The following is a 13,565-nucleotide window of genomic DNA, read 5'->3' as shown; positions in this document are numbered from 1 at the left end:
CCCCTGCCAGCCGGGGCCCACCCAGCTCCCTCTGGCTCACATAGTAATTAATAGAAGATTCAAGGGCAGGCCACAACTTCGAAACAGCTGCAGAAAATCCTCCCTGCTCTCAGAAGCAGCAGTGACACACAGATCTTGAGACAGATTTGCATCGTAAACTACAGAGCTGGGACAGCTACAGAAGGGACACTGGCCATGCTACCAGGGTACAATCAGACACTTACACTGCTTAGAATACATCGAGGGACCAGGAACTGACTGCCAGAATGGTCTGCAAGGCTTTCATTTTTATTTTGGTCCAACTACAGTCCACTTACTTATGGCACAGACGGACAAGTACAACTAGCCTAAAGTACTATGGTGGAGAGAAATGTTATGGAATTGTCATTAGACAAGGCAAACACATTCACAATGTAAAGGTGGTTATCTGTCTTAAATCCTATTTTTTTTTTTTTAAATACAGCACTGTGAGAAATATGGATCAAAGCAGGCAGAGTTGCAAGTTCTGGTCTTCCCCAGACATGGGGGAAGTGCCCACTGTGTAATAGCACTAATACCTATCACCGCACATGTTTGGGAAACAAGCACTTGGAGGGGCAAAGAAAGTATTCACAACTGATCCCAACAGGAGCAGAAGACCTCTCCACAAGCCACAGTTAGAATCCTTGGCACTGGTGACCAAACAGCTCTTTAAACATGTATCTAAGAGTGAACACTAAAGTGTACATTGTATCAATATGGATGTTTTCCTGGGAGAATTTTGAACACTTTCTAAATCAAGGTCTAAGAGCCACGAGCAGGCCAAGCAATGTGGTCAGTGAATTTGTTTACGCCGACACATTCTGACACATTTTAGTTTGTCCCCATTGCCGTGTTATTCACCTAGGGTAAATAAATAGATAAATAAATAAACTTTGGACAATGTCTTCACCTGGGCCCTATTTACAGAACTGTTCTGCAGAACCTCCCTAGGGTTTCAGGATATTACACAAATGAGGGAAATACTAGAAAGTAAGTTTGGTCCTTTCCAAATGTCAGCAGCCAAGACCAAAGTCAGGTAAATCAGACAGACAGGAGGAAGGAGGACAGACCAACATCCTGCTCTTGGGAGACCCTCCATCAGTGTGACCAAGAAACCTCAGAAAAGGGTGGTCTGGCTACGGTGACTTTGTGGCTTCTCTGCCTCTGGGATGTAATCTAAGTTTCCGTCTTGGAATCTGTCTCTGTCCCGACATTTCAAAAACGCACCCCTCCCCCACCCGCCCTCTACTTATCCTCCAAATTATAGCTCCAAAGTTTTCATTTTTTGTGCAGCAAAGCACGTCAACAGCTACAAAATGTGCAAAACATACGAGCATCCACACACGCCCGCACACGTGAGGACAACGTAAGCACTGTCTCAGCATGCAGGCTGCAAACAATAAATAGCTAAATCTAGAACACATTTCTTAACAGCCAAGAGAAGGTTTAAAGTCACTTATAAATAGCAAAGAGCATCTACCAAACGGCTACCAACAATGTCCCCATTGTTCACAGGCGTTCCTGGGGGACCGCAACCCCTTCAAGATGAGCTGAGAGTCCTGGGGTTCCCATTCTTCAGTCAGCCAGGCCAGCTTCCTTCCTGACCCATGCTTGGCTTTGCGTCTCCAACAGCAGCTGGCATGGAGGCTTCAAGCTCAGTCCTCAGAGGAAGCTGACAACCATTTCAAATCTTGCACATAAATGGTGGAGCCATGGAAATCAAACACTGAATGAGCTACAGCAAGGGAAAAGCCCAGCTTTTCTCTCCCTTTGAGGGGCTGATTAACGCTGACATTAATCCACAATTACCAGACAAGGACTAGATCACAAGCTCTGTCATTCATATTTAAACCATGTGCTACTTGCATTGAAAAATCCCCCCTCCCCCCACCCCTTCCTTCATGTCCACTTAAAGATTGTTCACAAGGTGCAGCTGATGGTATTCGAGGAGTCCTGTAGCAACTTCTCCTGTTTTTCTTTCTCATCATTAAACTTGGCTTCTCCAAATCAGAAACCTCATCTCGTCTTGCAGTGCGTCAGAGTGAGCTAAAACAGGAGGAAAAGAAAAAAACAAAACACAAAGGTATGAAGGATTTGTGATATGTCATGGTTTAAGACATTTGCTAATAAGCACACAATTTAGAAAAATTTAGACTCAGGGCAGAGCTAGGCAATAGCACTCCTGAAGGTGTGAATTATAAGTTCTATAGAAAATGCACACACTCGATTGGTACCATGATGATGGACAGCCCACAAAACAATGGTGTCTGGAGCTGGAGAGATGGCTGGGGAACAGTGGCTGTTCTTCCAGAGGACCTGGATTCAACTCCCAGCACCCACATGATAGTTCCAGTTCCAGGAGGGCCAACACTCACACAGATGCAGGCAAAACACCAATGCACAAAAAAAATTAAAAAATAAAATAAAATAGCATAGAAAAAAAATAATGGTGTTCAAAGGACCTTCCTTTCTTAAACATGAGTATGTTCAAAATCAAGCCTACACATGGCCATGCTAGTGAGTTATCATCTTCTGTTTTCAATGCTTGCAAAGAGAGCTACTGTGACACAATCACTAGTATGTCAAGAGAAGAAGATGTGCCCCTAGGCCCACTGATCATAAAGAATCCAAGACTTCTCAGAGACAGAAGGTGGCCATAGTTAAAGATGCATCCACTACTCATTGGAGCCCCAGCTACAAGCATGAAGAAAGGGAGTTTTTCCAGGACCACTCATTAATTGCAAATTCTTCTCTTTGGCTTGTGTGTTCAGAAGTGTGAGTCAGTTCCTAGTTGTTTCTTTTGGCTGTTGTCTAACAGTGATTCAAGCCTTCAAGACATTCCTTAGCCCTCGGTGTCATCCCACAGTCCCGCCTCCCTGCAACCTGTATATCCACATTAGGCCAAAAGAATGCATCCTGTAATATTTAACAACTCAAGACTCGGCATACTCTCACAGAAATTACGAGAGGGCAAATTCTCAAGGAAGAAACAAAGCAAACGGAAGTCCACATCCTGTCAGGCCATAAGACACCACAAAATTACAAGAAAATCAGAATATTCCTTTTTGTCTTCCCACCCACTGACTGAGCAGGAGACAGTTAAAATCTCCTTAGTAGGGGAGTCTTCTGACCTGGGAAGGCTTCTATTAACCCTGGATGAATTCATTTTGCACCAGCATTTGAAAATCAGAGGACTCGGGCTGGAGGTTCGTGCTGGCACCCAAAGGAGCGTCTGAATGCCATTCCACCCAGCTTTGTGTTTTAACTCCATCTTGTGTATAGTAAACTTAGAAATTTAAACCATCGTACTTCCTGTCAGAAACTAAGGAATAGCTTTGATCAGGGGCTCATGTCACCCTTTACAAGCAGCAAGCTGGCCCTATCAGGTTCAATTTTTATGTGCCTGACTCTCCTGTCCAGGGTGTCAAGGGTGGAGGGTGCTATTTCACATGTAACACAGCATTTTCTTTGCTCTGTCTCCCAGGGACCGGAAGCAAGTGATTAGGTTCAAATATTTAACACATTCACTCTGGGCTAGAAAAAGGAACCCGAACTGAAGAATAGAAATGACAAACAGCTGATAATCAAAGGAACGCAATGTCCCCAGGACATACAGCCTGAACTCCAGCCAGATCAGAGCAAGGTCTTACTACAGGAAAAGCCTGTAATATTGGCTGGAGTTGGGCTAGACCAGGCTGTTTTCACCACCTGCCCATCCGAATTGGGACATTTTCTGGACATCGTAGTAAAAATAAAATAAAAAATAAAGAAAATCACTCATTTAACAAAAAGGCAGTCGTAAGTCCAGAAAGATCGAATGTGTGGACCCCTCTTCTTGCCTCACCTTCACTCTCTGACTTTCTATTCTCCCAATGGCCAATTTGGACATACTTCCACCATCCCTGGCAATTTTTCCAGGTCTACTGCACACACACAGTCAGTTCTGGACTAACTCTTCAATTTTGCGTCTGTTAATTAACGCTTTTTGCCTAGGAGGTTCTTTAGACCTGCCTGAGAGTTGAGTCATGCAACTGTATCTCAAATGAAATAACCACTTGCAGAACGTTTGTTTATTCTGGATTACTGAGATGCCAGCAAGGCTGCAAAAACCAGTTTGGTGTGGGCTGCTGTCGGTGTGCTGCTCCTCTGGAGGAATCTCATGCCCAGGGAACAAGGCTCTGCTGGCTGGGACAGGCTGGAGTAGACAGCCAAAGGGTTGAAAACAATGATGGTGAAATGTGAAAGGGAAACCAATTTCAGTGCTTGTAAATGAGCTATTAAAAGTGGAGAAAGAAAGGAAAATACAATGAAAACCCTCTGTTGAGCTTACAACTCTGAGGTGCCCCCTTTCCTTTCACAGACCCCCTTAAAGGTGTGTGACACCCTAAGAAAAGCAGAGTCAAAAGCTCTGAGGCTCCTCCTCTAAGGCATTATTTTCTTCCCTTACATTTAGTAGTGAGCCCAGGAATCATCCAAATAAAGTAGCATGTCCTTAGTGCTGTGTTAAGCCAGTTTTTTGTCATTGTTATTTTGTTTTGTCAACTTGACAAAAGCAAAAGTCGTCAGAGATGAGGGAACCTCAATTAGTATCACCCATAGGCATGCCTTTGGACAATTCCCTGATTAATGACCAATGTGGGAGGGCCCAGGCCACTGAAGGTCAGACTACCTCTGGGCAGGTGGTCCTAGGATTGACAGACAGCAAGCTAAGCAAACTAAATGAGGAAGCCAATAAGAACTCCTCCATGGCCTCTGCTTCAGGTTTCCTACCTTGTGTTCTGGCCTTGATTTCTCTCAGTGACTATTTATTACCTGATTAAGATGTAAGATGAAATAAGCCCTCCTCTCACAGTTTACTTTTGGTCATGGGGTTTATCACAGGAACAAGAACCTAACTAAGACATACATGCTGAGGCAATCCCTGGGCCAATTCGGAGGATGCTTCACAGGAGCCAAGCAGCCACAGTGACACAGAACTATGTAAGCTGATTCCTTATTGGAACCAAGAGTGTAACATACTCTAATGTATCGGGGCAACTACTGCATACTCAGACATATGACATAAGATACAACTTTTGTTGGTCCCAGCCATAGGGTCAGACAGGCTGAACAACTCTGAGGACACAGTTAGGGAAGCTGGGGTGGCTGAATATATCTACACAAAACACCACTTTCAATGAGAACAACCTAGACTATCCTCCATGCCCTAAAAAGATGCGTGTACTCGGGGGAGGACATTTTAAATAAGTAAATACACAATTTGAGTCAATAAAATAGGAAAAACTTGAAGCAGTATTTTTAGAAGCCTATTAAGAACAGAAAGGTCTGAAGATGTGAAATCATAACAGCAACCCAGTATCCCTGGCATGATAACAAGATGAAGTTCAAGTTTACCAGGCAGCAGCTTGATTACACACTAAGTGTTTGTGTTCTAGAGTCAGACTGCCCAGTGGATTTCTTGACTAGGTTGACCACTTGCTGAGGTCTGTGATGCTGGACAATTTACTAGTGATGCTCCACAGGCACCAGGCTTGCTCACCTGACTAGGGAGGTTAAGAATAGCACCCAGGGGTTGTTCTGAGCATCAAAAGGATGCTTGAGTGAAGCATACGGTCCTGTTCTAGGAACACAAGACATTTCACAACCACTAACTGGAATTACTAATGTACGCCTAGAGTTCCCAAACTGGTCGGATACTAATGGGAAACTTTCTTTAAAGTACTGATGTGGGGCTGGAGAGATGGCTCAGAGTTTAAGAGCACTGGTTGCTCTTCCAGGGGACCTGGGTCCAATTCCCAGCACCCACATGGCAGCTCATAACTGTCTGTAGTTCCAGGGGATCCAATACCCTCACACAGACATGCAGGTAAAACACAAAGGCATATAAAAAGTATTGATGCTTAGGTTCCACCTGGACCAAATAAAAGCAAAGTCTCTAGAATGGGCAGTTTCTGCAAATCTCTTTGCGAGATTCTGAGGTTCCATGATGGCTGAGAACCACTGGTTTCTGTTGGCAGGGCGTTTGCAGTGGTGGCTAGCACAGTAGTTATCCTGTAAGGGTGAAAAGCCTTTCTTTTTTATAGTTTCTATGAAACTTCGGATGGGTAACAAGCAATACATCTCATTGCACATCCTCTGAACTTAGGCTACCCTGCTGAAATTCACCCTTGCATCTCCAGCTCTGCTTTCTTACCTCTTACGCACTTTCTTCAGGATGCTGTACTTTAAGAAGGCAGATGCTTCCAGGTGCTGACGAACGCGGTAGGGATCAGTGAGTACGGGACTGTGGTTATGCTGTTCCATACATCTAAAGTTGGATCGTAACAGTCCAAAGTCTTGCAGCGTTGAATGCCAAAGTATCCTCCGACTACATAAAGCTTGTTCCCGGAGGCCACAGCATGGCAGCTCATGCGCTTGGCTGTCACATCTCCCACCTTGGTCCACTGGTAAGTCTCACTATTGAATTTGTAAGCAGAGCAGGCAGAGAACTCTGTATCTCCACCCATAATAAATATCTGGTTCCCCAGCACAGCTGCTGCTGTGTAACGCCAGGGCTGGGGACAGGTGGCCGGTACTGTCCACCTGTTCTCACATTGATCATAACACTGAACCTTGGGAAGCTTGTCATGACTTACACTGGTACCTCCAAAAGCAAACAGCTTGAGCTTAGCACTCACTACAGCAGCATTGCTGACGCCTTCTCGGAGTGGGGCCACCATGGTCCATTTGTTGGTTGTGGGGTCATAATGTTCTACTTGCTTTAGAGACACTGAGGGGGAGGCTGGGAGGCAACCAGTTGCAGCTGTGTGCCCACCGACCACATACAGGCAGTGCTTCAGTTCAGCAGATCCATGACCGAACCTGGCCACCAGCATGGGGGCAGCCTTGGACCACTCCTCATGCAGGGTATCATAAACCCAGACATCTTTTGAGACTCCGTTTTCGGATCCCCGCCCCCCAGTAATGTACACTTTGCAGCCAATTGCACACGCACTGAACTCTTTCCTTGGGCTGGGAATGTCAGCCTTGGGAATGATTTCTTTAGCCTTCTGGTCTACCAAATACAGTTTGTCACACATGAAAGTCTGTCCTCCCAGGAGGAAGAGGGCATGGCCAGTTTTCCGTGGGCGGGCACAGAGGCTGGTCACCACACCGTCATTCTGCAAGATTTTCAGTTTGCACCGGATGGCCTCTTCCACAATCTCCTTACTCTTCCTCTGCTTGGTGATGAGTTCTTCCATCGCCACATTCTCCATGAGATAGATGGCAGGAAGGAGGGCCAGCCTCACAGTCTGCAACAGTTCAGGGAGGTAACAGTAGCGCTTCTTCAGGTCATAGCTAATCCAGTTCATGGCAGACTCATACACAAGCCTTTCGTCTTCTGTCTCCAGTTCTTCACTAGACAAGAGCTGCACAACCATGTCCTGGGGCAACTGGAGGAAATCTTCATTCTTGCGGATGGTTTGGAAGTTGCTGAGACACATTCTCCATGAGAGTTCATAGAGCTTGGTGCACTGGTGTGCATCAGACAGCAGCAGCATACCCAGGCAGTTGGTGGGATGCAGGTTCTTTTCCAGAAATTCTGCACATGCATCTCTGATATCTTGAAATTCCAGCATGTCACCAGCTTCCAGGAGCGACTCGGCATTTTCTTCATTGATGATGACCCGGGAGGAGTATGCATAGTCGAGAAGCAGCTCTAAGACTTCTGGGTGGATGGAATTGTCGAAGTTGACCTCACTGTCCTGGCTCTCTTTCAGGCCACCACTGAACATGGCTTCAAAGTAGCGGCTGCATGCAGCCAGCACTGCCCGGTGGCAAGGGAAGGTCCTGTTTCCAGCATGGAGGAGGACATCGGTGAAGAGCCTCTGCTGACGTAGAAGGTTCAAGTGAGTGAGGACACTGTCCGCATAGGAAGACTTATGAAACAGGTAGATATTGATGGAGCCACTGCTGGCTCTGGACTTGCGGTTCTCATGCACACTGACTGACATTTTGTTTCAACTCCTAAAAGAAAACAAAACAAACCCATTGAACACGTTGCTCTTGATATTCCCAGACATAGCACAAAAGCAACAATCACTTAGACAAAGAAAACAGCCTAGTTTGTCCTGCTACTACTGATCCGAGATGGGTATGGCTGCTATAGAACAAAGCCAGGGAGAACTACCTGGGAGGGAACACATTCCTTGTAATACTGTTGAGCTATTTGAATCATATACTGTTGGGGGGAGGGGAGTAATGGCTTATAAGCAGGTTTATCTTGGAAAACCTGACTGCCAGAATGTAAGTCAGCAGAAGCTGAGGGAAGCCCAACTCATTCTCTCGGTTCCCAGCGCCAGGCCAGCTGATTCACTCCAGGCCACTTAAAATGCCAAGCTTCCCGCTCATAATGCCAAGAACGTCAGGAGGGCACCGGCTTTAATGCCCTATGCAATATAAAGCCATGTGTAAAACAAACACCTACTAATTAGAAATTCTATTAAGAATTCCTTTGGTAAGATCCAAACTCTGCATACATGTAACTACCAAACTCATGAAGAGGTCAGACTTTTACACAAAGGTTAAACAGACAGTTTCTAACTAGACAGCTCTGCCACCAGAGCTCTAAATGCAGGAGAATGTAAATATTTCCATACATTGATCAGCAGACCTCAGTGAAAGCACAAAATAGATTCTGGCCACAATTACCACCCATCTTCCTGAACCTGGACAGATTCCAGAATGACACTTTGGCACATAAAAGGAAGAATATTTTGAGTAGGCAGCTCATGCTGTTTTTCTTTTCTTCCTGCTCTATACCAGTTCTTGGAAAACCGGCACAAGAACAAAGGATGCATCCACCCCCCTTTGATTAAACACTCCATCACCAGGACTGTTATGTACCTGCAAATGCTGCACCTGCATATGGGGGGGTTCAAACTGCAAACACCACTTTATGTAAATTTAAAAGCACACAGGGGTAGGGGTGTGTGTGTGTGTGTGTGTGTGTGTGTGTGTGAGAGAGAGAGAGAGAGAGAGAGAGAGAGAGAGAGAGAGAGAGAGGAGAGAGAAGGGAGAGAGAGAAGGGAGAGAAAGAGAAGAGAAAGAGAGAGAGAGGGAGGGAGGGAGAGAGGGAGAGGGAAAGAGATTCATGTGCCTATGTGTATTTTAAACAGTGTTAATGTAGGGCTACTTATACAATTTTATTAGCTAACTACAGTGCTTTCCTAAGTATCAAAATTAGCATCGGTGGAATCCAATGCTATCTTTTTAGGTATGTGCCGTAAGAAAATTAGCTGTCAATAATTTAGAAAATGTCCACTGTCCATCTTGAAACCTGGAATTAACTCCTGCTTCTGACAGTACCCCTCTACTGTTTTAAATGTCCTTAAAGCCTTAAGGACCTGCCCCTCTCGGGATCCCAGGAAAGGTTGTTTATGACAGGGAGGTAGACTTATGTAGTTGGCTACAGTATCTTTTCTGAGGCAAACAGCCAGAACTTTCAGCACAACTGAAATCCGCTATTTTTCCTTTAATCATTCAGATATTTATTTTTTAATTTATGCTTCAGAAATTATTAATAACTGTAAATGACTTACCAGATTCATGAGCTCTAACTGTAATTCCCCCTCCACCAGCTGTGAAAGTTGGCACAGAAAATAACAAAGGTAGGTGTAGGACATGCCTTTGACCCTTGGGGCCGTATCTTTAGGTGATGTAACTTGTTTTCCTCTGGCTTGGGAATGTTACTTTTCAGGAGGGGTAAACAAGGCCAAATGGAACCAAGTTAGCATCAAAGTTACAAAGCTCTAGAGTTACAAAGCCTAGGCAAAGCACCCAGAAATTCCCAGGGGAGAGAAAGATGGTGAGGACCCATGCAAGCTAAGGCTCTATCTGCCAGTCCCTCTGGAGACCCTGTGGAAAGTTCTTAAGACAGACCCATTGAAGGGACCCTCTGTGAACCCACTAAGCTTATGAAGGGTCAGACTCCATGCCCTTGAAGCCTGTATGCTTTACCATTGTGGACATCATTTAAAAGAATGAGCACAGTCTGTTATTTTCAGGTAGATTTTAAGCCTAAACCTCTAAAAAACGTTGCCTAGTCTCAGGAAGCTGCCTCCTCTCTGGCTAAGAGCCAAGAAAGGAACATAAGCATCTAAGTGTTTGCCAGATGAGCTGGAATCCCACTGGGCCAGAGCACATGTCCATTAACAGGAGATTCAGTGTGGCATAAAACAACGTTCACAACCAGGTGTATACTTAAACCGTTTGTCCAAAAGACCTTAGGTTACAAGATAGGCAACACTCTGCATCCTGTGTTTCCGATGCTGTATTTTCTAGGACTCCCCAGAAAGCAAGAAGGAAGAGTGTCATCTTGGATCTCATCCCATTGGAAAGAAACTGTCAAAATCTCACATCCTGTAACCATGTATGATTAAAACAAAAGGTACATACACCTGAAGACCCAAGGGAAGCAAGTTGCTTTCTGGTTTAGAATTATGCAAACAACAAAACATCCACAGAAATCATTTATGCAGTTACCTTCAGCATAAAATTAGTCATTCTTTCCAACGTTTTTTAAGCCCCGAGAGACATAAATTTGCATGCTAAGGAAATGGCCAAGAAAATGCACACATATACTTAGCTCGCATCTACAAAGAAGACAGGGAAAAAGGCTGCTATTACTGTGAACATCAAAAGGGCTCCTAGTTCAGTAACTTCGGTTCACTTAGGCGCAGGTTGCTTGCCTCCAACGCTTTCAGCACCTGTCTCCTGGCTTTAAGACTGATCTCAATCCCACGAGAAAAGAAATCAGGCAAATGTTCTCAAGGACTCACATTATTGACAACAGTGGAACAACGCTATAAAGATGTTTACCAAAATAGCCCTTCGCCACACTGTCCCCTACAACATTTGCAACGCTGTTTAACACGCTGTACATGCCAGTGAGGGCGACACCAAATTACACGTCCAAGTTCACTGTTTCATCTCCACCCCGCCCACCAATTCCTAGCCTTTGAAATTAATAATGCCACTCTAAAAGGCAAAAGCTTGCAGGAGAAGAAACTAGTTTTTCAGAAACCAATTTTCATTCATTTGGCTGCAATCAGATCCCCCCGTGAGGAGGTCTGCGCGTGGTCCCCACAGTCCCCCGGACCGGCACCATGGGGAACCGATCCCACCCGCTGGGCTGTCCGGAGGCTGCAGGGAGCCGGCATGATACTCCCAACTTGGTTCCTCGCAGTCCCTGAGACTTGCCCGGGCGTTACACCGCGGAGGGGAGGCAGGTCGCTCCCCCAGCGCGATCCTGCCCTGGCGACAGTTCTGCCCCGAGAGCAGTTCCTGGGCTTAAGCCGCAGGCAGGGTGGCCGGCGCCGGCTGGTTGCTCGCAAGCACACCCCGCGGCCCGCCCGCCCCTGAAATCCGGGCGCCCGCAACAGGTCTGGGGCTACAGGGGAAACTTACAGCAGTCGGAGACTGGCCTCCGCACACAACCAGAGACTGGGATTCTTGCCTTGGTCACCGGCAGGGAGACGACGCGGGGTCGTCTCGGTCCCAGGAAGACGTGGCGATCACCCTGGAGAAAGGAGTGCCGGGAGGAGAGGCGTTAGCGCCGGGGTAGTGGCTCACGGATCGGCTCTGGCAGGCAGTTCGGCCTCCGAATCTGCAGCTGCGGACCTGGCGCCCCGGCCGGGCCAAGCGTCCGCCGGCGCTTGCCTAGCCCGGGGAGAGTGAGCCTGCGGCTGCCGCACCGCGAAGGAAGGCGGGCTGCGCGCAGGGTGGGAGGGAGCGAGGCTGCGGCGTGAGCGCGGGCGGCCGCCTGGCGTCGGCTCTGGGTCTCTGCAGCGCCTCCGTGGTGGCGATCGCTCTAAGGCTGCGGGAGCAGACTGCGCCGGGCCACGGCGCACCGGGCTATAAGTTGCGCGTCCGCCCGGGAGGGGGCGCGTATGCAAAGAGACTCATGGGGGGGGGGGAGGAAGCGCGTCCACGGTGCGGGCAGAACCGGGTGGAGCTGGGGAAAGAGCTGTAGGGGGAGTTATCCGGAGAGGAAGCGGGGGAGGGGACGGGGAGTGCACGGAGACAAAGCGGATGCTCTCACTCGGCTCCGGGCAGCTGCAGCCCCCGGGGACTGCGAAGAAAATAAGTTTGTGGGGACTCTGATGGTTTTCGCCTCTTTGGGCCAACCTAATTCAAGGCTAGCTCTGGGTCTGGGGAGGCCATCCGCTGGGGAAAGCAGCCCTGGGCGGTGGACTCAGTAGTGCCGGGGCCCAGGGGATGTTCAGTTTAGTGACCCAGGGCCAAGCTGGGGTCTGCAGCACCGGCGCACATAGCCACTCACTGAGCTGGACACCCCAGCGACAGGCAGAACACACTATCTCCGGGCCCAGGCGAAGAAGCCCAAGTCTGGACTCTGGGGACACTGCAGGTTGCACAAGAGGGACATAGGGTTACTTGCTGGCAGGGGGCCAGACTCCTGTTCTAGGCGCTGGCCGGGTGTCGACCATCCCCACCCTAAGCTGGTGAGGAACCTGCGGCCGGACTCTGCCCCACTCGATGCTGAAGCCGCTGCAACCCCGGCTCAGTCCTGCGGGCCCACGTGTTTCGCAGCCAATCGTCAGGGCCGCTAGATTCAAAGAAGCAGCCACGCAGCCTCCTCGCTTTGGGAAGAAGTCTTAGTTACCTTCCGAGTCTTTGGCCTTTCCTGTGTGTTTGTAGACTGGTGGTGTTTGGAGTTGAGGCAAGAAATACCCCCCGACACACACACACACACACACACACACACACACACACACACACACACACGCTTAAAACCTCGAGACCCTAGCAAAGGAAGGAAAGCTGGCGGCGGGGGGGGGGGGGCGTCACGTGGCGACCACTGTATCTGAGGGCTGGGAGCTAAAACACCACTTTGAGTTGGCTTTTATTCCGTTTTTATTCCGTATTTGAGATAGAATCTAGGGACGAACTGTATAGATTGGTCCAAACCTTTATTGTACAGGTGAGAAAAAACTGAGGTCTTGGGCGATGTGAATTGCCTGGCTGGAGATCTGCACCCCCAATAGAGGCCAAGCCATGCATAGCTCCTGAGAACGATTTTACGCTGCCCCCCCCCCAGCTCCCCCACGCTTTCCTCTGGCCTTCCTTAAAACACCAGGCATAACAATGGTTTAAATCGGCTAAGGAGGCTCCACATGGCGCTTCCTGAGACCACAGACTGCTGAAACCAGTAAGGTCGGTTTTTATCCCAGCTCCTCTTCTGGCTCTCTGCTATTATTATTTGGGCTGATAAATTTTGCTCCATCGCAAAGAAAGACAGTGCCCTCTTAAGTCCTTTCTTAGCATTAACTCGTCAGCCTCATTGCAGCCTGTTAAATCTGTTTCCTATTTTAATTTTTGATACAGAGTCTTGGCTCCGTTTGGCTTTACAAAGCCAGAAAAGCTCGACGGATTCAAGGTAAGAACCAGGTGCAGAGGGCCTGAGGGCAGCAGCCAGGCAGGCAGGCAGAATTTAGTGCCTAAGGAGAGAAGAACAAAACCGGCACAAAGCACATGAAAACACT

At 47.7% G+C, this 13,565-nt stretch overlaps 1 protein-coding gene across 1 annotated transcript; it reads right to left on the bottom strand.

Moving 5' to 3' along the window:
- Window positions 1–837: 837 nt before the first annotated feature.
- Enc1 (ectodermal-neural cortex 1) lies at window positions 838–11,902 on the bottom strand. Its single transcript, XM_027401665.2, has 3 exons — window positions 11,470–11,902; window positions 6,215–8,028; window positions 838–2,067 (listed from the first exon to the last, which is right to left on the bottom strand). The coding sequence occupies exon 2, from the start codon at window positions 8,013–8,015 to the stop codon at window positions 6,246–6,248; it is 1,770 nt and encodes a 589-aa protein (XP_027257466.1). The 5' UTR covers window positions 8,016–8,028; window positions 11,470–11,902; the 3' UTR covers window positions 838–2,067; window positions 6,215–6,245.
- Between the last annotated feature and the right edge of the window lie 1,663 nt (window positions 11,903–13,565).

This window comes from Cricetulus griseus, chromosome 2 (genome assembly GCF_003668045.3).
Source record: "Cricetulus griseus strain 17A/GY chromosome 2, alternate assembly CriGri-PICRH-1.0, whole genome shotgun sequence".
Lineage (NCBI taxonomy): Eukaryota > Metazoa > Chordata > Mammalia > Rodentia > Cricetidae > Cricetulus > Cricetulus griseus.
The sequence above is the reverse complement of the archived record's forward strand: the minus strand, read 5'-3'. Positions and strand labels throughout refer to the sequence as shown.

Coding starts and splice junctions, on each gene's coding strand:
- Enc1 (XM_027401665.2), bottom strand. CDS start 8,015: ATGTCAGTCAGTGTGCATGAGAACCGCAAGTCCAGAGCCAGCAGTGGC.